This window comes from Sinohyriopsis cumingii, chromosome 11, assembly GCF_028554795.1.
Source record: "Sinohyriopsis cumingii isolate HCF-2022 chromosome 11, ASM2855479v2, whole genome shotgun sequence".
In the NCBI taxonomy this organism is placed as follows: domain Eukaryota; kingdom Metazoa; phylum Mollusca; class Bivalvia; order Unionida; family Unionidae; genus Sinohyriopsis; species Sinohyriopsis cumingii.
In genome coordinates this window covers 51944880-51969201 of record NC_142971.1, presented here as the reverse complement: position 1 = coordinate 51969201, position 24322 = coordinate 51944880, and the positions used below count along the sequence as shown (strand labels likewise).

Genomic DNA, 24322 nt, shown 5'->3' with positions numbered 1-24322 from the left:
AAAGTAAACGTTTGCTTGTTTGTCTAACTTTTAGATGGCTAGTTGAACCTATTGATATAAAACTTTTTTCTTTGTTGCTGAATATAATTTTTATTTCTCTTCAAGCAAATTGTACAAGACAGAAATTCTTCTGCCTGTACTACAGAGTATTGCTAGGCGACTGGGTCAAGGTGAAATGTATGAGGGCATTGCACTGGAAACAGATCCATTGGTGATGCCAAAGGGAGCTTCAGAAATTGAAGTCAGGTTTAAACAGGTACTAGCAGCATTTACAATACCTAACTAGATATAATGAAAAGAAATCATAATTTTTTATAATGCATATGACATATCAGAAAATAATTTATATTTTGAATAAAATTAATAATGACACCCCTAAATATTAAAGTATCACATGTACACCTTTTTATAAGTTTAATTTGTATCACAAATTTTACAAACAGATAAAAAAGGAAAATTAAAAGTGTTTCATTTTAGTTAAAAATCAAAATCACAAATTGTACAATCTGATTAAATCATAATCCATTATTTTACAATCTAATTAAAACTGAAATTGTGAATTTTACAATCTCATTGAAATTTAAAATCATGAATTTTAAATAATTTTGCAAATTTTACAATTTAAATAAAATAAATATTACAAATTGTACAATCTGATTAAAATCAAAACTTATTTGTAATAAATATACCTGATAGACACTGATAATGGTTAACATTCTGCCTATTTTGTGAATTCCTGCTTCACTTGTTGGTTCTGCCATAAGCGTTACATTTTGTGTTGACGAGAGCCATCATTAGAAGTTTTCAGAATGAAGTGTTTGACTTTTATAAATATAAAAGCTGTAATTTGATTAGTGAATCAAAAGGTTTAACAGAACATCAGCTTATTTAAGTGTCTGTCACATCTTCATTTTGTTTGAGATTTCAGCTTTGATCAAATTGCAGATTTTACCTTAAATCTTATTCATGGTGGCTACATTTGGAGACAGAATGTTTATAAATACTTATGGCATATCAGAGATAGCTTCATCTGCTCAGTTTGTAGAATATCAAATTGTCATGTGTTCCTTATCCACCAGGCAAGTTTTGGTTGGCTGCCATGGTGTGTCCTTGGGAAATGCACTTATCTCTGATTTCCACTGCTGATGTGTTAAAAATGACACTAAAATGCACAAACAAAACAAAATCCATCGTATCTATTTAGAATTTAGTATGCAGTGGAAAGTGTTACAATTATATGGGCTTAAATTAAATAACAAGAAAGAGAAAACCAACAAGTTTTGTATAAATGAACAATATTATTTATTTCCCTGAAATTGAAAATGAAATAAATAAAAATAACTTGCAGCATGGCAAATGAATTCCTAAAATCCTAAACGTTCTATTGTTTCCAATAGTTCACAGTAATCTGAATAAGTTCCAAAGATATTCTGAATGATTTTGCTACTGTACAGAGGTGTTAATAGTACAGAATAAATAACTGTTATAATCACTAAATGTCTTTAAATGAATTCACAGTACTTCCATTACAGATTTTTATCCAAATGTCTTTGAATGAATTTGCATTACTTATGTAAAGCTATTAATCCAAAAAGTCCTTAATTGAATATTAGAGCACTGTAATTTCAATGAATGATTATTAAATTAAAAAATGAATCAATCTTCTCATAAAACCCTTCCAAGAACAACAGTACCATTCAGAATGTCTATTTTGATGTAATAATTATGTTATATACAAAGCTAACATGCAGTAGCAAGAATGCAGTACAAAACATTGAATGAATCATTCTTTGAATTTCTAAATATTATATATTAAAGGAAACAGGTCAGGAGTCTCTTTTGAAAATGCACAACCTCCATTCACAGAGGAAGAAAGCGAATTTCTGTGTAGCTGTATCAAATGTTACATTTTCATCTAATGCAAGAATGGACCACTGTCTATTTGTGATTGGATCAATATCAGAACAAAAATATAAATTATATTCTCTCAATACATTGCTGCAACGTATTGGACTTTAAATTTGTCTTTTCTTACAGCTGATTAAGCTGATGGAAAACTTAGAATGCTACATGATCACTGAAGTAAAAAAGAGGCTGGCAAGGGAGTTAACTCTAGTTTTAGCAGAAAGAGGAAGAGGAGAAGAAACAGCCCTCGCTACAGATCTCTGGAAGAAACCAGTGAGATTTGTGATATTTTGCACTATCTATCACCTAAATTGTTCTCTTAGTCTGATGATGTGTGTTAATATTACAAGGCTATTAATGTATTCCTGATTAAGATGTGTGTTACTATTACAAGGCTATTAATGTATTCCTGATTAAGATGTGTGTTACTATTACAAGGCTATTAATGTATTCCTGGTTAAGATGTGTGTTACTGTTACAAGGCTTTTAATGTATTCCTGATCAAGATGTATGTTACTATTACAAGGCTATTAATGTATTCCTGATTAAGATGTATGTTAATATTACAAGGCTTTTAATGTAGTATTCCTGATTAAGATGTGTGTTACTATTACAAGGCTATTAATGTATTCCTGATTAAGATGTGTGTTACTATTACAAGGCTATTAATGTATTCCTGGTTAAGATGTGTGTTACTGTTACAAGGCTTTTAATGTATTCCTGATCAAGATGTGTGTTACTATTACAAGGCTATTAATGGATTCCTGATTAAGATGTATGTTAATATTACAAGGCTATTAATGTATTCCTCCTGATCAAGATGTGTGTTACTATTACAAGGCTATTAATGTATTCGTGATTAAGATGTGTGTTAATATTACAAGGCTATTAATGTATTCCCGATTAAGATGTATGTTACTATTACAAGGCTATTAATGTATTCCTGATTAAGATGTGTGTTACTATTACAAGGCTATTAATGTATTCCTGATTAAGATGTGTGTTACTATTACAAGGCTATTAATGTATTCCTGATTAAGATGTATGTTACTATTACAAGGCTATTAATGTATTCCTGATTAAGATGTGTGTTACTATTACAAGGCTATTAATGTATTCCTGATCAAGATGTATGTTACTATTACAAGGCTATTAATGTATTCCTGATTAAGATGTGTGTTACTATTACAAGGCTATTAATGTATTCCTGATTCAGATGTATGTTACTATTACAAGGCTATTAATGTATTCCTGATTAAGATGTATGTTACTATTACAAGGCTATTAATGTATTCCTGATTAAGATGTGTGTTACTATTACAAGGCTATTAATGTATTCCTGATCAAGATGTATGTTACTAGTACAAGGCTATTAATGTATTCCTGATTAAGATGTGTGTTACTATTACAAGGCTATTAATGTATTCCTGATTAAGATGTATGTTACTATTACAAGGCTATTAATGTATTCCTGATCAAGATAAACAGGTAATTAAGATAGAAATTACATGAGAAATATAAGACCTGCCTTAAGTCCTGAAGTTATAAAACTATCCAACCACAAGAATTGGACTTCTATAACATTAGGCTGATTGGGTCTGGAAACAATCAGATTTTGATATCAAGATTATGTTATTATCTCCACATGCCTGCCAAATTTAAATGATAAGTAGGATTTTACATTTTTAAATTTCGAGTTTTAGATAGATTCATGACTATATAGGTCACAGATCTCTTGATTTGGAGTTTTCAGAATTGTGCTCAGTCAGTCAAAGTGACTCCCCTTTTGTAATATCAGTTTTGATTGGTTGGTCATGAAACTCCAACTGAAATCCCAACTTAGAAGTTTTATAATTTCCAGACCTGTCATCCTTAAATTTCAATATACCTGTAAAATATCAAAGAAACAATTTTGCCTTCATTTTTGTTATACATCTATTGGCATTGAATAAAAGAATAATAAATCCAAACATTATTGTACATTTTCATGAGTTATCATAAAACAAGTGAAATCCTGAGAACTGTTTTAAAGTAATTCTGTTTTCCTATTGTTCTGTCAGTTAGAATTGACAGACTGGTTTTATGTAGTTAGGTCAATGCTGCTAATAAATTTGTCCACCACACTGATTGATTTTCAAAATGGAAAAACTTTGGTGATTTGTAGATTACATTATATCAGGTTTTAATTATCTGACTATTTGTCAAAGCCAAAAATCCTGTGCTCATATCCCAAGAATGGTATCCACAAACAGTAACACTTCTGAATCATGTCCCAGGAGTGGTATCCCCAGCAGTTACATATTTAAAACTACCTTACTTAATGCTTGCACACATTTTTATTGAAAGCTAACCAACAATTGCAATATGATTTGAGTTTCAATAAATAAGATCTTTCCACCTTCTTCTTGGGTCCAGCGGCATTGGAGTAAAAAAGATAATACCCTATATTACAGCTTTTCATTATGTTGGTAAGTTTGTACCAAGTCTGGTAAAATTCTACAATACAATGCATGAGGAGAATAATGATAGACAACCAGAGAGAGGCAGAATGTATGATGGATGAATCTATAGATGTGGATAATACAATGGTATCTACAATGCTTTCTATGGAAAACATGTAATTTACATAACAATTTGTATATACAAATAATTTTTAAATGATCTTGTAATTGTAACTTTCATAAATGAAACTTTGGACTGTAACACCCTATGTTGTGGGCACGTTGTCTTACTTTATCCACCTTATCTTTGACTTGATCAGCAAAGAATGAGTCTAAAGATCATGCAATCCAGGTTAATGTATATCATTGCAGGTGATGAAGGAGAGTTTTACCATAGCTAAGCCTCATATTGCAGAGCAGTTTGTAGATTTGCTGATGACGGACTGTAACAAGACCGAGGAGGACATCACTTTCTCCATGAAGCATCTCAATAAGTGTGTCACTGACCTCGCACAGAAAATCATGGCAAGGGAGAAACAAAATTATGAAAGGTTATAATTTCTTATGAAGCTGATACTTTCAGATGAAAAACAAGTATTTATTTGTATTCTAGACAGATGTAGTGATTCAATATTAGCATGTGACTTTTTGTTTTGTTGTAGTGCATAGCAATTGCATCCACTATCTTTATAAGAATTAGTGTAAGATTGTCATCAAGATATAATTCAAATATGAATCAATTTGGGCAGTTTATGAATTTGACTTTTTTTTCTATGGGGACTTTAAATTTGCCTATAATAATAGAAATATATATTTTGATAAAGTGAATAATGTGAAGCATGTTCCTTGTTACCAATATTCAAGGAGTTTGTGGTTGCCACTAAACACAAATTTATAGAGCCAACAAATAACAACCTTCTGTTTAGGCAGTAGAATCCCTCTTTTCCCAAATCCACAAATCTGTAATCACTGATTTAAATGTAATTTTTGTTAAATCAAAGTTTCAGTATGGTAATTGCTAAGTAAAACTTGATTTAAAAGTTATCCTGTTATAAGCACATTTGCTAAACTTGACAGACAGATGTATCCACTGGTTACCAGACATAAAGATCACCGTGATGATAAAGCTATTATTATTCCACTTTTAGTTTTAGCATCATTCATAGTTACGCCAAAACTTTTTTCAATTGTATTAATATGTCTAAAACCTCTTTTCACACCTGTTAGATATTTATTTTCAGTCTGAAAGGGTTATAAAATAATTAATCTTCAGATATATTGTTTTGTTGTACATTGACAATAAATTAATTTTTATACAGCTTCATGATAATGTACCCTATATCAATAAATAGTGATGATTGTTTTATCACAATAACTTAGCTTTCTTTTGTTTATCTGCAGCTATACCATGTTCTATGAAAATCTACTGAAGTCACAGCATCAGTTGTTATATCAACGTGAACAGGTAGGTTACATCTGATATCAGTGTGAACAGGGAGGTTTCATTTGACATCAACATGTTACATATGATATAAGTGTGAACAGGTAGGTTACATCTGATATCAGTGTGAACAGGGAGGTTTCATTTGATATTAACATGTTACATCTAATATCAATGTGAACAGGGAGGTTAGATTTGATATCAACTTGTACAGGTAGTTTATATTTGATACCAGCATGAACATGTAGGTTTCATTTGATATCTATGTGATCAGGTAATTACATTTGATATGAATGTGAACAAGTAGGTTACATTTGATATTAATAAACTCTAATCTTTCTGTACTTAATTTCACATATAAATCACTACAGGTCATTTTTTCTCAATTGACTTGGCTATATAAGTCTGATATTATGTCATCAGTATATAATACTGTCATATCAGAAAGCTATATACGTGGTTATAGTTTATTCGTATTGTTTATTTATTCACAAAATTTCACTTTTTGTATACATTAATTAGTTTCCGCAACAGTTATACACAAAAAGTGACCACTTATGAAGAGAAGGTTGGTCTGTGGGGACACAATTGTTGCTTGTTTTCCATATCTAACAAGGTCTTATTTGAGACAAGGTTAACATATATTGATATGATGTCAGGAGGTGAAGCAGCTGAGAGACCAGATGAAAGGGATGCAACACAACATCCAAGTTGAGGTCCAGTGGGAAATGGCTAACCAGACTCATGACATACTGATGGGTATGTTTTGCTACACCTTATTGCAGCTCATGCAGTTCTGTTCATTGATCTTAAATTTATTCATTCTTCCTACAGAACATTGTAAAACAAAATGCTTGAAAATAGATTGAAAAAAGATAAGATTTGAGAAAATTTGCATCTTAATGATTTATTTAATTTTGTGAACTCCATTAGTTCTACAAACTCATTTAGACAGTGAATAGAACTTCAAAATAATTTAACCCTCATTCCACCTGAACAATTAAAGATGACAGACATGTATTTTATTTTTTATGAATAAGGTGTTAGAACACTACATTAAAATCACTTCAAAAGCTTATTGTTACATATGTATTGTAAGTGAAACTGGAGTCTGCCGTATATATGTTTTCATTTAATGCAAAAACAGATCTGTATTTAAAATGCTATATTTAAAAGTTTCTTTTTTTTCCATGCCACAGAAATCACTGCCTTGAGAGCCAAGATTGCTGAAATGCGTGAGATGTCAGTTACAATGCAACATGACATCCGCGACAGAGTGCGTGAAGACTACAATGACCTTATTCAGAATCTTTTTAACTCAAGTTTCCAGCTGAAGGGCAAGCTAGAGGAGTTCAGGTACAGCATCCTGTATTTCCTTGTATACTGTACACAGCAGTGATCTTGATTTATCATTGCTTAGTAGATTGGCAGATCTTGGTCATTTGCTTGGAATAATACAAAGACAAAACAGATCCATCCCTGATATGTCAGTACATTCATCCATCTACAGATTTCAGTTAAGACTGTTAAGTATTCTTTATAACAGCTGGCAGCCTGCTTAATAAATATGTACTTTTACAAATTGTAATATTGTAACATCTACTTTAGAATACAGTAACATTTTTATTTGCACTGTGCATTGATGCAGACTTGCACTTGTTAATCTGAAGCATCTATATCAAAAAACAAATATAATGAGAAGTTCTATGTGTACAGTTTGGCATGAATTGTACATCGGAAAATACAGAAAAATGCAAATTCTGTCCCTGTGCAAACTTAAAATCTTGTTTTTGTCTCATTCAAACATTTAAGGTTATAAAGTCCCAGATTAAGGGTCTTAAAAATTAGTTTAAATAACCCCAAATCAAATACAAGGTTTATCATTTGTCATAAAAATCAAAAATGAAATTAGGAGAGATTTAGTCCCAAAAATTAAATCATTGAGGCCTAATTTGTTCAAGCTGTATCCTGAGTAAAGTCATAGAAATATAAAAACTTTCAGACTTTGTTGTTTGCTGGAAGAATTTGCTGAGTTTGGAGCTTTGTATTTGCTTCTTGATCTCACTTTGAGACTGTAGATTTTACTGGAAGAATGCAGTGTTTGGGGTATTGTATTTGCTTCCTGGTCTCACTTTGAGACTGGATTGTACTGAAAGAATTTACGGAGTTTGGGCCTTATATTTGTTTCTTGGTCTCACTTTGAGACTGGATTGCACTGGAAGTATATATGGAGTTTGGGGCTTATAGTTTGTCTTGGTCTCATTTTCAGACTTTGTGGCTTTTGCTGGAAGAATTTACAGAGTTTGGGGCCTATTATTTACTCCTTGGTCTCACTTACTGGAATTTAGTTATGGGCCTAGTATTTAATCCTTGGTATCACTTAGAAACTGGATTTTACTGGAAGAATTTGCAGAGTTTGGGGCTTAGTATATGTTTCTTGGTCTCAGTTTCAGACCAGTCAGACCCTATACAAAATCTGTATGCATCCTGTCAAGCCCTAAAAATGAAAATTTGGACCTGTGTGGAAATTAGAACCTGTTGTATGTTATCCAAGCAATAAAAGGAATTTTCCAGTTGCACTTTCACCCATTTTTGGACGATATTTAAATGAACTATGTGACATGTCTCCAAGATTATGATGCAGTATGCATGCTGACATCAAGAGATTCAGTTATGTTGACATAATTAGAATATATATGTGCATGTAAGAGACCACATTTAGCTGTGAACAGTGAAGACCTGGCTCCAAGACTGAACAGTGCACCATCTTACCGTTACATCAGGAGTTCTAATAAAGTTCACAATGACCATATATATCTGCATATAAGACACACACACGCCCTTAACCGTAAACACTTGGCTCCAAGACCCTGAACAACACACAAAGTTAGAAGTTCTAGCAAGTTCACATTTACCACATTCATCTGTATATAAGTCACACCTTTAACTATGATCAGTGAAGGCATAGCTCCAAGATTTTTAACGATGTGCCAACTTATGAGTTCATCAGAAGTACTATATCTGCATTAAAGACACCATCTTCACTGGGAACAGTAAATACTCAGATTTTCTAAGATATCATGCACTGACAGATTAGTGGCTTAATTAGTTACTTAAAATTATAAGTGGAACAAACATGGTAAAGCCTGGTTTTGCTTTGTAGTGTTTGATGGCTGTTACCAGAAGAACTAATAGAAGTTCAGCCTGATTACACTAAGCCCAGATCTGCATCATCTCAGCCAAATTTAATGGACAACTTGACACCAATATTATAGTCCACTGAGACAGAGGAAAATTAAAGTCTACTTGACCAAAATTCTTGTCCAGTCTAATGATTCATTTCACTGGATTGCAATCATTTATCCCTGTGCATACATAGCCCATGTTAGAGCCCACACCTCTCTTTCAGCGCTTTTTGTAATTTAGAATGTTAGAGCCCATACATCTCTTTCAGCTTTTTTTCTTCTGAGTTTTTGTTTATTATAAAATTATTTATTATACTTCATTCCAACCAATTTATGATATTTCCATCATTGTTGATGTCAACAAATATTTTGTCATTGTAGCTTGCATATGTTACCCACAATTCTTTGTAAAAGTCCAAAAATGACATTGTGTGGGGCTAAATGAAATTGGTTTTTGAGTTCACACAGGCCTAAACCAAAGAAAGTAAAAATGGCCTGACCAGACATATTGCTAGAAATCATACTGAAATAATAAAAATTTAATTAGTTTAATATATTGACTAATATATGATATCCATCTGGCTGAACAGAATAGACCTATATCTGTTGTGTCTTACTCACAGTGCTGGGTATTCATTGTCACTAATGCGTAAAGACAAAGTGAGGTGCAATTTGCAATTTCCAAGGGGTTAACTTATGCCGTGAACTCAAATCCAAGTAAACATGTTTATAAATATTATTAAAAAATGTTGTCTACACTCATGGGAAAATGTTTGCTATGTAATATGTTGTTTGCAAAATGACCTTTACAATCTACAATTATGGGCAAAATTTGAACACACAATATAGATCTACATAACACAATATTACACCTCTCCCTTGATAACTCGCGCACATCATGGTCCAGAAAGACAGACCGCACTATAAGCGAGAGTGCGAGTTACTGAGGGACCTACAAAAAATCTACTAGATATCCAGAGAACTGCAGGGTTGGGGGGGGGACTAGGCTGTTTAATGACTGAATCCTCGTTTTACAATCACATAGAGAATCATTGTCAATAAAGCGCTTTTTCTGATGAAGGTGTTTGTTATTCTGTATAAACTAAATTTATTTTCAAATTGTCCAACATCTGAAAGATCGATAACATGATTCCAACTGGTTTCACAACAAACAATGTGCATGAAAACATTCATGTATTATATCACAGCTTTTTGTTTTGTGGACTAGTCTGGTTCACGGAGTGATGTTTAATAGTATTTTGCAGAACAAGGAGTCTACGACTCAGGGAACCAGCCTAGCTGTTGATACACTACAAAACAAGATCCTTTTTTATTAAAAACACGCAACATATATTTCATGAGACAATCGTGTACATCAAACTAAAGTTTTGTATTGTTCAAAAAGTAAAATATTGATGCCATAATTTCATTGCAAGTAATAGTGAAACTTCTTATCCTTGATATCTCTACATGCAAATTCAAGAAGTCTCTGAAACTCGTTTTCCACACAATTGTCCGTATCTGTGAAATGAAGCTCTTTATTTTACGAAGTACTCATTTCGCTTGGTTGCCTTCCTATCTTTAATTACAGTTATGACTGAGTAGGTTAATTTAAGGTAGTTTATTTTAATTACTTAGAGAAAAATATTTATAACAGTGTTCAGTTGAGCAACTGAAATGAGTTACCCAACATATGATCAGGGCCGTTGGTTCTTAAGCATGTATAATTTGTACACCTTTTAACTTTTTTTTAATTCCACCTCCTTTATTTGATTTGAAAGACATAATTGACATAATAATAGAAAAGGAGGCCTGCTTTTTATTTAGTGCAACAATATAAAAATTCTTACATTAGTCGGGGCCCCGAGTGGCCGAGTGGTCTAAAGCGTTCACTGTTCCGGATCACTGCCATCTCACCGCTGTCTGCGTGGGTTCGAGTCCAGGGCTCGGCTAGCGTGGGTACGTGGGAAAGCCTGCCAGTAGCTTCTCGTGGGTCGGTGGTTCTTCCCTGGGTTTTCCAGGGTTCTTCCTCCACCAGTTATACTGGCCGCCATGTATAGTCTATCTTGTGCTGAGAAATGGCGTTAAACCCTACAACAACAACAACAACTTACATTAGTCCAATATAAAAACACGGTGGGCACTTAATTAGGTTCTTTAGAGAAATGCTCACAAACATAGCTGTTACAGTAGATAGATATATTTTACATTTAATTACAAAGAGGACACATTGCATTTATGATGATTACACTTAAAAGAAACTAAAAGATAGACCTAGAACACAAATTTCAAATGATGGGTTACATGTAACTGATTTAATTCATATTTATTTTAATTTAATAGTTTGTCAGTTTTAAATATTTTATTCTATTATATGCTATTATAATGCAAATTTATTCACTGGAGATGATATTTTCCCAGAAAATCAGTTGACCTGAATCATTCTTTTTGTAAACACCAGGTGTAGATCCAAATCCTGACCTTGCTTCAGAATTTATAGTAACCTTCGTAAACAAGTTCTATTTTATTTTAAAATGATTGGTTTTCTTCAGAGTCATTTTTGGTGTACATGATGAAAACACAATCACGTGACCCCCCCTTTTGATTTTGCAATTCCGATTTTTCCATTATTGTGCATTTGTTAGTTTTAACAGAGATGCATAGAGAGAGATTTCTCATTTCAGCTTTTTACACTGATGTCAAGTTATTTTGTTGTAGCCAGATTTTGAGTTATAATTTTCTTCAGATCAGTTGGATTTCAAAAGGATTAATTAATTTTTTTCTGGAAATATTTTGAGGAGTATTTATGCAGGAATTTGTGAAAGACACTGCTTACAAATTTAATTTGGATTTCCAACACTGGAGTGCCATTATTTGTATTTCTACAAGGAACTGTAGATAAGAACAGTACTGACTACAGCATACGTCATCATCATCCATCTTGGATTTTCCATCAGAATTCAAACTTGAAATTATTTGAACATCTATTACTAGGACTTTTTGCAATTTAATTTGTGGATTATTCTTGGCTTATTTTTGGATTTGATTCTTGAAACCGTAAGTTTTCTTTTTTTGTTTACAGAATTTTTCAGGGAAATAAATTGTTTGTTAAATTTTAACAAGCTTGTTGTTTTCACTCTTTCTGTGTTATTGTTTATTCGAGCCTAAACATGCAACAGATGAAAACAATTATTTATTTTGTATATATTTTTTAAAGAACTGCCTCCATGAGGCATAAGTGACATTTTCATTTATCAAAATTTCCATGAATATCATTAATTGCAGTGTACTAAGAATGTCGTTTGGAAAAAAAGATATAACAAATTATATGACTTCTTATTAAAAGTTGATATTTCATAATGTTGATTAAAATTTGCAGGCCCTATCTTCCATTGTTGACAATAAAACAAGCAATATATCAAAGTTTCCATTACCAATTTTGATTGAGATTTTCTTCAAGTTCAACAAATAGGGCTCATTTTTTGTGTATTTTTCGGTTTAAAAAATGACATCCATGCCTGACCCCACATTATAAGTGAGTTTGTGAGTTATCAGGGTGTGAGTTATAGAGGGAGTGGTGTATAGCAGCTATGAAAATTGAGCTGTGACATTGCTTTGTCAGTGAAGTTTTCATAGCAGCAGAAATATTGGTACCCTTTCTTTGTTGATAAATCATATGTACATAAGTAGGTGTTGCCATTTTTGAAAATATTCTTTTGCATTCAGGTTTGGGATTTGTTGTTTATTCGGTACAAAATCAACTCATGATTGTACAAAGCATGTGTCACAGTCCCTTCATGTAGCTGTTATCATTATTTTTCTTTTTTCTTTTTCTATGAACAACATTTCAACCATGATAGTACTTGGTTAATAAACACCTCTCTGCTATTCACATAGGTAGTTATACATTAACACTGGTATCCCACTGAACATTGCTTCAGAAATGTCAAATAATGAGATTTTGATTACCTGCCATCTGCATTTCTTGATGCCATGTTCTCTTTTAACAAAGTAATCTTATGTCATATGGTTGGCAACAGTGAATACAAAAGTTTGGGTCCAATATGACCTTACCTGTGCTCAGTAATTGCTTCAATGCCAAATGAATGATACTTTATTTGATGTATTTAATGAGGTAATCAAAGATCAAACCAGTAGGTCGTCCATATCAATTCTTCCATCTACCTTATATTCTCCCTTACAACTCAAGTCACTGCAAACAACAATGATCCTGATCTGCAGTTGCATAATGCACCTGCAGATCTGTGTCTGTCTTATTTATTGTACTGATTATTCATAATAACTGCATAGACCCAGATCTGCTAGTGCATTATGTCAGCAGACCTGGGTCTGTGCAGTTCACAGTTGGACTCGTCTTATAAGCAGGTATATACAGTATACACCATGCCATTCCTTGTAGTAGGTTTAATCAATCATTTCTCAGTTTTGTCAGTTATTGTGAACATGATAGTATCTTTGAGATCATATTTCTCTCTCTAGTTCAGTGTTCATGAACCCATAAGATCAATATTATTATCAGTACTGATGAGATTATCGTATGCATGTTCATAGCAATGTTGCAGCTGATTATTAAATTATTACAATGTATATTTAATACCTCTTCATAAATTAATAAATTTTAACTACAGTGTTGTTTCACTCCATTGTCAGGAATGACCTTCATGACGATGTTCACGAGAAGATCAGTGATGTGAGGAGAGAAGCCTTTGAAGCAGTGTCAAAGATCAAACAGAAGTATGGTGCAACAACAGGTAATTTTATATCTGAATGCAACATTAATATTTAAACATGCATTTAGCACAAAAGGATCACATATCCAACAAACAAAGCACAATTTGGCTGATTAAGAGAAGAATTTATTTTACAAACCTTTTCATTATTTACAATGGATAGATCAGAGCTAGTACTGGAACCTGGGACACACATTGCATTGATTAGTCACCATGATATACCTGTACCAAGTACCAATCACTCATTAACACTGGACAAGACTGAAGAGATGGCATTAATTTTATTTCATTGTGTCAGTTATGTTTTTAATAAAAGGGCTTGTAAAAAAGTGCAATATTTTGAAGACAATAACATCTTTCTTAACTTTTTCCATATTTCTTGGCACAGTCGTCTCTTTTCAAATAGGCAGTAAACATGAAATCATTATATTTAAAACAAAACTTGTAACATTTATTCTATATTGTGAACATTCATAATTTGGATGAACTGATTGCATTGTCAAAGAAAAATCTAATCATAACCGAATAGTGGGAGTTGGGAAGCAATGACCATTTAAAACATTGTTGAGTGATTACATTTTATATTCCCAGATAGTGAAATACCTCTGGCAGGATTGTTATAGAGAGTGTTTGACACCATTTGTCTTAAAAGTTGATATTAAACTTGTTTTGGTTTTCATTTAAATTTAGGAATCTTATTAGTGTCTCATACATTTATAATTACATTGCACATAGACTTGTCTTATGTTGATATCTCATACATTTATAATTACAGTGCACATAGACTTGTCTTATATTGATATCTCATACATTTATAATTACATTGCACATCAACTTGTCTTACATTTATATCTCATACATTTATAGTTACAGTGCACATAAACTTGTCTTACATTGATATCTCATACATTTATAGTTACAGTGCACATAGACTTGTCTTACATTGATATCTCATACATTTATAGTTACAGTGCACATAGACTTGTCTTACATTGATATCTCATACATTTATAGTTACAGTGCACATAAACTTGTCTCAAGGCAAAGTATGATGTCCAAGAATAATGAATGTATTATAAAGTTCCTTTCTGTATTCTAGAATTAAATCTGCAATTTTGTTCTTGTGATAACCATAAAATAATTTGAATCTTGTTCACACCAACACTTTTAATGATAGCAATTGCTCAACTCCTCTAATGAACTTTGTACAAACTCAAGTTATATACTTACTGTATGCTAGTCAGTAAAAAATATACAGTACAAATATAGACTTTTAAGAAAATTGCACAAAATTACTTTTTCTTGATAACAGAGGAGTCCGAGGTGGACACAAAGCTGACCAAGTCAGAACAACTGCGAAGATTGCAGCAAGAGAATCATGAGCTCAGCATACTCGTACTAAGAATGAAGTCAATGAACAGCTGGAAGAGGAACCATGATCATGTTAACTTCAATCGGACTGTGAGTCATATAGTCCATTCATAGAATTATTTTACCTACGTTTTCTGCTTTAATTGAACAAGAAGTTTAACAACTGCTAATACGATGCCCACACATCATCATTATATGATCTTTTATTTGGTGGATGTTAGAGAAACAGGTTGAACAACAACTGCCATCATACATATCAGAACTGGATAATGAACCCAGGATTACAGACATGCAAAATGAGCTGATTACCAGGTTATCCAGGCACCATATTTATAATCTATCATTAATGGATTTAGAAATATCCCAATTACACATCATTGTTGATTTTGAATCTTGTGCTTACAAAATTTTTAAAAAGCAAATTTTTTTCTCTTAATTTATCTATCAGATATACTTAATTGTTACATGTAGAATATATGTCATGCATCAGATATACTTAATTGTTACATGTAGAACACATGCCATGTATCAGATGTACTTAATTGTTACATGTAGAACACATGTCATGTATCAGATATTCTGAATTGTTACATGTAGAACATGCCATGTATCAGATATAACTTAATTGTTACATGTAGAACATGTGTCATGCATCAGATATACTTATTGTTACATGTAGATTATATGTCATGTATCAGATATACTTAATTGTTACCTGTAGTACACATGTCATGTATCAGATATACTGAATTGTTACCTGTAGAACATGCCATGTATCAGATATACTGAATTGTTACATGTAGAACACATCATGTATCAGATATACTTAATTGTTACATGTAGAACACATGTCATGTATCAGATATACTGAATTGTTACATGTAGAACACGCCATGTATCAGATATACTGAATTGTCACATGTAGAACATGTCATGTATCAGATATACTTAATTGTTACATGTAGAACATGCCATGTATCAGATATACTTAATTGTTACATATAGAACATGCCATGTATCAGGTATACTTAATTGTTACATGTAGAACACGTCATGTATCAGATATACTTAATTGTTACATGTAGAATATATGTAATGTTCACAAGAAGATGCAGTTGTGCAATCAACTTTTTATTTACTTTATAAGTAATCTATAATGCATATCCTGTTAATAAATGTAACAGAGCACTATTCTGTATCCAGATTTGTCAAGTTACAGGACAAATCTGGACTGTACAAAAATGTTTGTTCCATGTGAACTATTTTCTATAAATCTTTCTTGGTAAATGAGATATCTTAGAAAAATCACGTTTTAAGAAAAAATTATTACTTTTACAGTCTTTATATTATCCAGTTTTCATGGATCTGACTAATGCATTTACTCAGTATTATAAGTCATAATGCCTTGTAGATTTAATGCATGTATCCAAGTATTATAACAGTCATAATGCCTTGTAGATTTAATGCATGTATCCATGTATTATAACAGTCATAATGCCTTGTAGATTTAATGCATGTATCCAAGTATTATAACAGTCATAATGCCTTGTAGATTTAATGCATGTATCCAAGTATTATAACAGTAATAATTACCTGTACATCCAATCATTTATCCAGTATTGTAACAGTCATAATGCTCTGCAGATCTATTGCATTATCCAATATTGTAACAGTAATAATTCCCTTTAGATCTATTGCATTATCTAGTATTGTAATGGTAATAATGCCCTGTAGATCTAATACATTTATCCAGTATCATAACAGTCATAATGTCCTGCAGATCTATTGCATTATCCAGTATTGTAACAGTAATAATTCCCTACAGATCTATTGCATTATCCAGTATTGTAACAGTAATAATTCCCTACAGATCTATTGCATTATCTAGTATTGTAACAGTAATAATGCCCTGTAGATCTAATGCATTTATCCAGTATCATAACAGTAATATTGCCCTGCAGATCTAATACATTTATCCAGTATCATAACAGTCATAATGTCCTGCAGATCTATTGCATTATCCAGTATTGTAACAGTAATAATTCCCTACAGATCTATTGCATTATCTAGTATTGTAACAGTAATAATGCCCTGTAGATCTAATGCATTTATCCAGTATCATAACAGTAATATTGCCCTGCAGATCTATTGCATTATCCAGTATTGTAACAGTAATAATGCCCTGTACATTTTATGTATTTATCCAAAAACTCAGATTTATCTGATATTTCAAATGATCTGCATCAGATCAACAGGTCTGAATTGTATGCAAGCTATTCATATAAAGAACATGGTTGGCTCAGATGCTTACTTTCCTTGGCAACTAAAGGTTAAAACCTCATGAGTACAGTAGGAGGTTTGGAATATGTAGTGTAGAACATGTTTTCCAGTTTAGATTATAAAAGTTTTGTTTCACTGAGATTTAGATATTTTTATCATCTTAAAGACATCAGTATGACTTTAATGGAAGAATGAAATCATGTCTTGTTGTTAAGCTTGTTAGTTGGGTGATTTTAACATGTCAAGTGGCCACCCATCTGTCAGTCTGTCCATTACTACAACTCCTCCCAAACTATGGGGTGGAAATTTAGGAAACTTATGCTGTCCCTATGTTGACCATCTGGCTACTACTATACTTGGGAGCCCATGGAATGAGGCAAAGATCAAATGTGGAAAAATTTTCAATTACAATTCCGTTTTCAAATATTGTATGATAAAATAATAATAATGAGGACTTTGTATAGTGATTAATCTTTAGAAGCTCAAAGCACTTTACAGCATTAGACAACACCTGTAAGATAATATCCAACTGTATATATGTAGTCAGAGTAAAAAAAGAGTATCATATGTGTGATGAATATTGCATTAAGACCCTTCTGTCTTGTTCAGGGGAAGAAGTGAATGGGAAGCTTGGGAAGAGAAAGGTTTTAAATATGTAGTGAAAACTGTTGGGATTTACAATGTCAAGCCACTTCAGATGTTCAAGTTTTACTTATTATTTTCAATGACCAGTTCAAGCTTGGGTCAGTAACCAATTCAGGTCTGGATCTGTATTGGTTGCTTTTGTTGTTCTAGGGTTTAACGCCATTTTTCAGCACAAGATAGGCTATACATGGCGGCCAGTATAACTGGTGGAGGAAGAACCCTGGAAAACCCAGGGAAGAACCACCGACCCACGAGAAGCTACTGGCAGGCTTTCCCACGTACCCACGCTAGCCGAGCCTTGGACTCGAACTCACGCAGACAGATGTGAGATGGCAGTGATCCGGAACGGTGAGCGCTTTAGACCACTCGGCTACTCGGGGCCCCTGGATTGGTTGCAGTTAAGTGACCAGTGTACAACTTTGTTCTGGTTGCAGTTATGTGACCAGTGCTGATGTAGGTCAGTGTCAGTGCAGATATGGGTCATAGGTCTCTTCTGATTGCAGTTAAGTAACCATTGCAAATCTAGGTCTGCTTTGGTTGTAGTTTATTCTTTGACTTCTTGTTCAGGATTCTACATTCTGATTTCTACTCATATTTGTATAGATTGATGCACTGAAGAAGAGAGCAGAAAAGAACCGTAAAGAAGGAATAGAGAATAAAATGCTGTCTAGTACCAATACACTTTTGCTGCAGCAACACATGTCTGTGATGAAAAAGAAGATGGCATCAGCTGAAAAGGAACTGAAAGACCTTAAAAAGAAATTGGACAAAGAGGTGGGTAACTGTGCACACATTCAATGTACAGCATGCCATGTTGCATATTAACAGAGTTGTTTGATGTTCGATTTATCGTGAACACTTTTAATGAAATGGAGAAAATTCAGGTAAGATATCTTTATTATATATTGGTGATAATTCCTTAATATTTATAGAAAAATTTTTTACACTATTTCTGCTCTTTAAAACTCTTTTCCTTCATTTTTTTTTTTTGCAAAACCAGATTGATAGAATAATAATATATCTTGATAACTGCATTTTTCTTTTTAAAATTTTTCTTTTCTTTTTACATCAAAAAGTTTGAAAATAAATTCTGTCCAAGCAGATTTTTTCAGTGACTTTTACCAGTAACCTTTTTATTTGTTATCTGCTTGAAGACTGCCAGTGCCAGAGTTTTTTTTGGATAACTATTACCAGTTTTTTCCATCATAATAGAATGCAAACTGGAGTTGCTGATTAAATGGTACAATGTAACATTTCTGCAGCAAAACAAAGTCTGTCAATAAGTAAAGCTGAGAAACATGTGCAAAATCATTTAGACAGGAGTGTACCAATATTGTTTATTTCATTGCTTTGATCTAAGAGAACTGGCTACAAACAAGAATGTTGTAAAATATTAGGAAATGTTTGCCTTAATTTATCAACTTGAATTGGTACAAAACTTTGACTCATTTAATTGAAGAAAATTTTTTGGACTCCTGCAAATTAATACACAACTTTGATCCTAGTTGGTAAACAATATTAACACATTTTAGTTTGTACACAGCTTTTTCTGATACTATTTGGTAGACAACTTTGACTCTTACTAATTGGTAAACAACACTGACCTACTTTAATTGGTGCACAGCTTTGACTAATGCTAATGTTAACACATTAACCCCTGGAAGTTTTTGTCATTTTTGCCTGAAAATCAAGTAGGAAATACATTTTGAAAGCTATTTCTGAATAGATATGAAAACACCAAATCCCTCATGATCTTTCAACCACATATGACCTAGTTGTGTTAGAAACATTGTTTTTCATTGGCTATTTGACTCATGCATGAGCAGAAGGGTAAAAGTTGGAGGGTTTGTTTGTTTTTGTTTTTTTTGCTAAACGGAGCCATTATTTTTGTATCGAGACCACTCTTTATTCCAAATGCCCATCTTATCCTACTTTTTGCAAAGGCTCATCTGTCTGTTTGCAGTTCATACTGGTTTGCCTTAGATCTGAGACCAAAAAGTCTAAAATCCAGACACAAAATTGGATTCCGACCACAGGCGAATTTTGGGTAGAATAAAAGTCTGGTCCAAAAATGAGATTTTTTTAATCAGTATTTTGTAGTGCAACTAGATATTCCAGATTATTTGGTATCATTGTACAGCTACATCTGTCTACCTTTCTATAATACCACCCACTTTTGTTTATCTTGCATGACGATGACACTACAGAGCTCGGCATAGGCTACTACCTCCCGCCCCATTAATTCGTTGCTAGGGGTTAATGTGTTAAAGAATATTGACTCATTTTATTTGTTAGTTAACTATGACTGATACTATCTGGTGCACAACTTTGACTGATACTAGTTGATAGACAACTTTGACTTAGTGATTGTTGCACAACCTTGATTCATACATAATGAATTTATTTGGTTCTTCTGAAGCACAATCATTTGTTACAGTAATAATTACAGACTCCATAAATCAATAAATGACATAAAGAGAATACAGTAACTAAGCATACTCCACTGCCAAGAATATAGGTACACAATATCTAGCATAACATTTCCAACTGAAATTGAACAGAATTGTTCACTTCTAGCATGAATTTCAGCTAGTGCAGCAACCTGAAAAAAGGGAGACAAATGAAAGAATATACCGTAGCATTTGTAGGAAAACAGTCTATCAGTTTAGATTAAGGATAGAGAAATCTGACAGAAAATGACTAAAGTGATGCAGGATATGCTGCAGGATCTGGCGTATTGATTTGTAGAAAATATCCCGTACATTGTTTCTTCTTTACTTCAGATGAAGGATAAGCAGGAGAAGGATCATGAGGAGCAGCAGCGACTGCGGGGTCTAAGACAGCTGGAGCAAGCTAAACAGGCCAACATTGAGAAACTGGTTAGAAAATGGTTTATTTTTCTAAAGTTTTATAATAAAAAGTTGCATCATATAGAATAATGTATTGCAATTGGTTGTACGATGACAACTTATTTATTGCACCAAATTTCAAGCATTTTTGCTATTTTCTATATATAACCTTTGCAGATCATGTTTGACTTGTCCAGCAGATTTTGCTAACATGTTTGAAGCATATGAATAAAAGACAGAGACTGTTCTAGCCAAGATGATGCAGCTGCTGAAGAGGTCTATACTTTTTTAATAGATTCAAGGAAATATTTCACTGTGGAAACCTCATATTGTCACAAGTCTCAAGTGACAATACAAAATGTATCTACTAATAAAAAATGTATTTCTTGTTTGATATATTTCTTAAGGTGAAAATTTTCAAGCTGTATTTTGTTCCCATTGTGTGCAAATCAAATTAATGCTTGCATTACTAAATCAACAAGAAGATGTTAAGAAATTTGTCAATAATAATAGCAATTAGGCTTCTACATGTAATGCTTCAGACTGTATAGTATCAAATGGCTGTGTATTGTATCAAATTAATGACTGTGTATTGTATCAAATTAATGACTGTGTATTGTATCAAATTAATGACTGTGTATTGTATCAAATGGCTGTGTAAATTATCAAATTAATGACTGTATTGTATCAAATTAATGACTGTGTATTGTATCAAATGGCTGTGTAAATTATCAAATTAATGACTGTGTATTGTATCAAATTAATGACTGTGTATTGTATCAAATTAATGACTGTGTATTGTATCAAATTAATGACTGTGTATTGTATCAGATTAATGACTGTGTAAATTACCAAATTAATGACTGTGTATTGTATCACATTAATGACTGTGTATATTATCAGACTAATGACTGTGTATAGTATCAAACTAATGACTATAGTATCAAATTAATTAGTGACTGTATAGTATCAAACTAATGACTATGTATAGTATCAAATTAATGACTGCATATTGTATCAAATTAATGACTGTATAGTATCAAACTAATGACTGTGTATTGTATCAAACTAATGACTGTGTATTGTATAGAATTAATTACTGTGTATTGTATCAAATTAATGACTGTGTATAGTATCAAATTAATTACTGCATATTATATCAAATTAATGACTAATATCAAATTAATGACTGTATAGTGTCAAATTAATGACTGTGTATTGTATCAAATAATTAACGACTGTGTATTGTATCAAATTAATGACAATAATATCAAATTAATAACTGTGTATAGTGTCAAATTAATGACTGTGTATTGTATCAAATTAATTAACGACTGTGTATTGTATCAAATTAATGACAATAATATCAAATTAATGACTGTGTATAGTGTCAAATTAATGACTGTGTATTACATCAAATTAATTAACGACTGTGTATAGTATCAAATTAATGACTGTATAGTATCAAACTAATGACTGTGTATTGTATCAAACTAATGACTGTGTATTGTATAGAATTAATTACTGTGTATTGTATCAAATTAATGACTGTGTATAGTATCAAATTAATTACTGCATATTATATCAAATTAATGACTAATATCAAATTATTGACTGTATAGTGTCAAATTAATGACTGTGTATTGTATCAAATAATTAACGACTGTGTATTGTATCAAATTAATGACAATAATATCAAATTAATAACTGTGTATAGTGTCAAATTAATGACTGTGTATTGTATCAAATTAATTAACGACTGTGTATTGTATCAAATTAATGACAATAATATCAAATTAATGACTGTGTATAGTGTCAAATTAATGACTGTGTATTACATCAAATTAATTAACGACTGTGTATTGTATCAAATTAATGACTGTATATTGTATCAAATTAATGACTATAATATCAAATTAATGACTGTATAGTGTCAAATTAATGACTGTGTATTGTATCAAATTAATTAATGACTGTGTATCATATCAGATTAATTAACAACTGTGTATTGTATCAAATTAATGACAATAATATCAAATTAATGACTGTGTATAGTGTCAAATTAATGACTGTGTATTGCATCAAATTAATTAATGACTGTGTATTGTATCAAATTAATGACTGTATAGTATCAAATTAATGACTGTGTATTGTATCAAATTAATGACTGTTTTTATACCTGAAAGAATAGTTTTTTTATTTCTATTAATACACTTCTTGTTGTGATTGATACAGCGAACACTGTTGGGGTGGGATACTAAAGAATCATCATAGAATGGTTGTTTTCAAAAGACTCCAGAGTGTAAGATGATTAAACTGAACACTTAAATGATATAGAGTTTGCCATTTTGGATTTTATTTCATTGCTTTCTTAATGTTGGTATTCGGATGTTAATTCTGTAATCCTGGCAATCTGGCATTCTGTAACAGATGCTGCACCCAGACTGTAAAAGTCACTTCATTTTGGTGTCGAATCAATACTCAACTATCCTCAGCTTTTCCGTCATTGTCAGATATTATTATAATTGTGGTTAAAAATCATTAATTAAACAATTATAGTATTATCTTAAATGCTTGTACCATTCAGTAATCTCCGCAAACATTTTTGATAGCATCAGGGTAAATGTGTGTTAGCATCTTAAAATATTTTAAAATATGTCTGTTATCATCATAAAAGAGAAACAATTAATATCAGTGATACATAAGATAAGTATATATATATTTATATAGTATTCTTTTTTTCCTTATGTTATAACATGATTTAATGTCAAATTCATTTTTTCATTTAAATAAACTATGTCATTCATTTCTTCACTTCCCTGTAAAAAAAATTATCACCACGTTATAATTTAAGTTCTGTTTGTACTATTTGTCTTCAAGTAATTCAGAATCCTCTGTGTCTGCTGGTACTTTAACACACTCTTGATGTGTCAACTGGTACCTTAACACACTCTTGATGTGTCAACTGGTACCTTAACACACTCTTGATGTGTCAACTGGTACCTTAACACACTCTTGATGTATCAACTGGTACCTTAACACACTCTTGATCTGTTCATTGTAGAGAATAACCTTTTACAGTCTGGAAATATTAGAACATAAAATCAATAAATGGTGGTACAGAAAGATGCAAAACTTCCTGAATTCTAAGTGAATTAGCAGGGCCAAATTCTTTGAGTCAAGACAGTGGTGTGTTTTCAAATAATCATGACAGCACAACTAAGTACATGACCCTTTCCATTAGGAACAGTATATCATTGAGTAGTCAAGGTTTCTACTTTCAGCGTTTATTTTGTAATGTTTATTACCCTTTATGCCTTTTAATAATCCATAACTAATAATCTATTTTTTCCTGTATTTTAAAACAATTTTTCATAATTTAAGAATTTTAAATACTGTTAGCTAGAATCTCTTGTTTATAAAATGCCAGTATGAATTTATATGATAATAATCA

At 32.0% G+C, this 24322-nt stretch overlaps 1 protein-coding gene across 3 annotated transcripts in view; it reads left to right on the top strand.

Annotated features, from left to right (window-relative positions):
* Window positions 1–24322, top strand: part of LOC149788455 (uncharacterized) — a 123231-nt gene that overhangs the window by 82470 nt on the left and 16439 nt on the right. For all 3 annotated transcript variants that reach the window (XM_089974440.1, XM_089974439.1, XM_089974438.1), the window contains exons 39-48: window positions 106–256; window positions 2038–2178; window positions 4719–4897; window positions 5748–5811; window positions 6447–6546; window positions 6987–7143; window positions 13644–13744; window positions 15036–15184; window positions 18623–18793; window positions 20803–20898. In XM_089974440.1, the coding sequence (XP_089830566.1) occupies window positions 106–256; window positions 2038–2178; window positions 4719–4897; window positions 5748–5811; window positions 6447–6546; window positions 6987–7143; window positions 13644–13744; window positions 15036–15184; window positions 18623–18793; window positions 20803–20898 (1309 nt within the window). The remainder of the gene's footprint in view (window positions 1–105; window positions 257–2037; window positions 2179–4718; window positions 4898–5747; window positions 5812–6446; window positions 6547–6986; window positions 7144–13643; window positions 13745–15035; window positions 15185–18622; window positions 18794–20802; window positions 20899–24322) is intronic.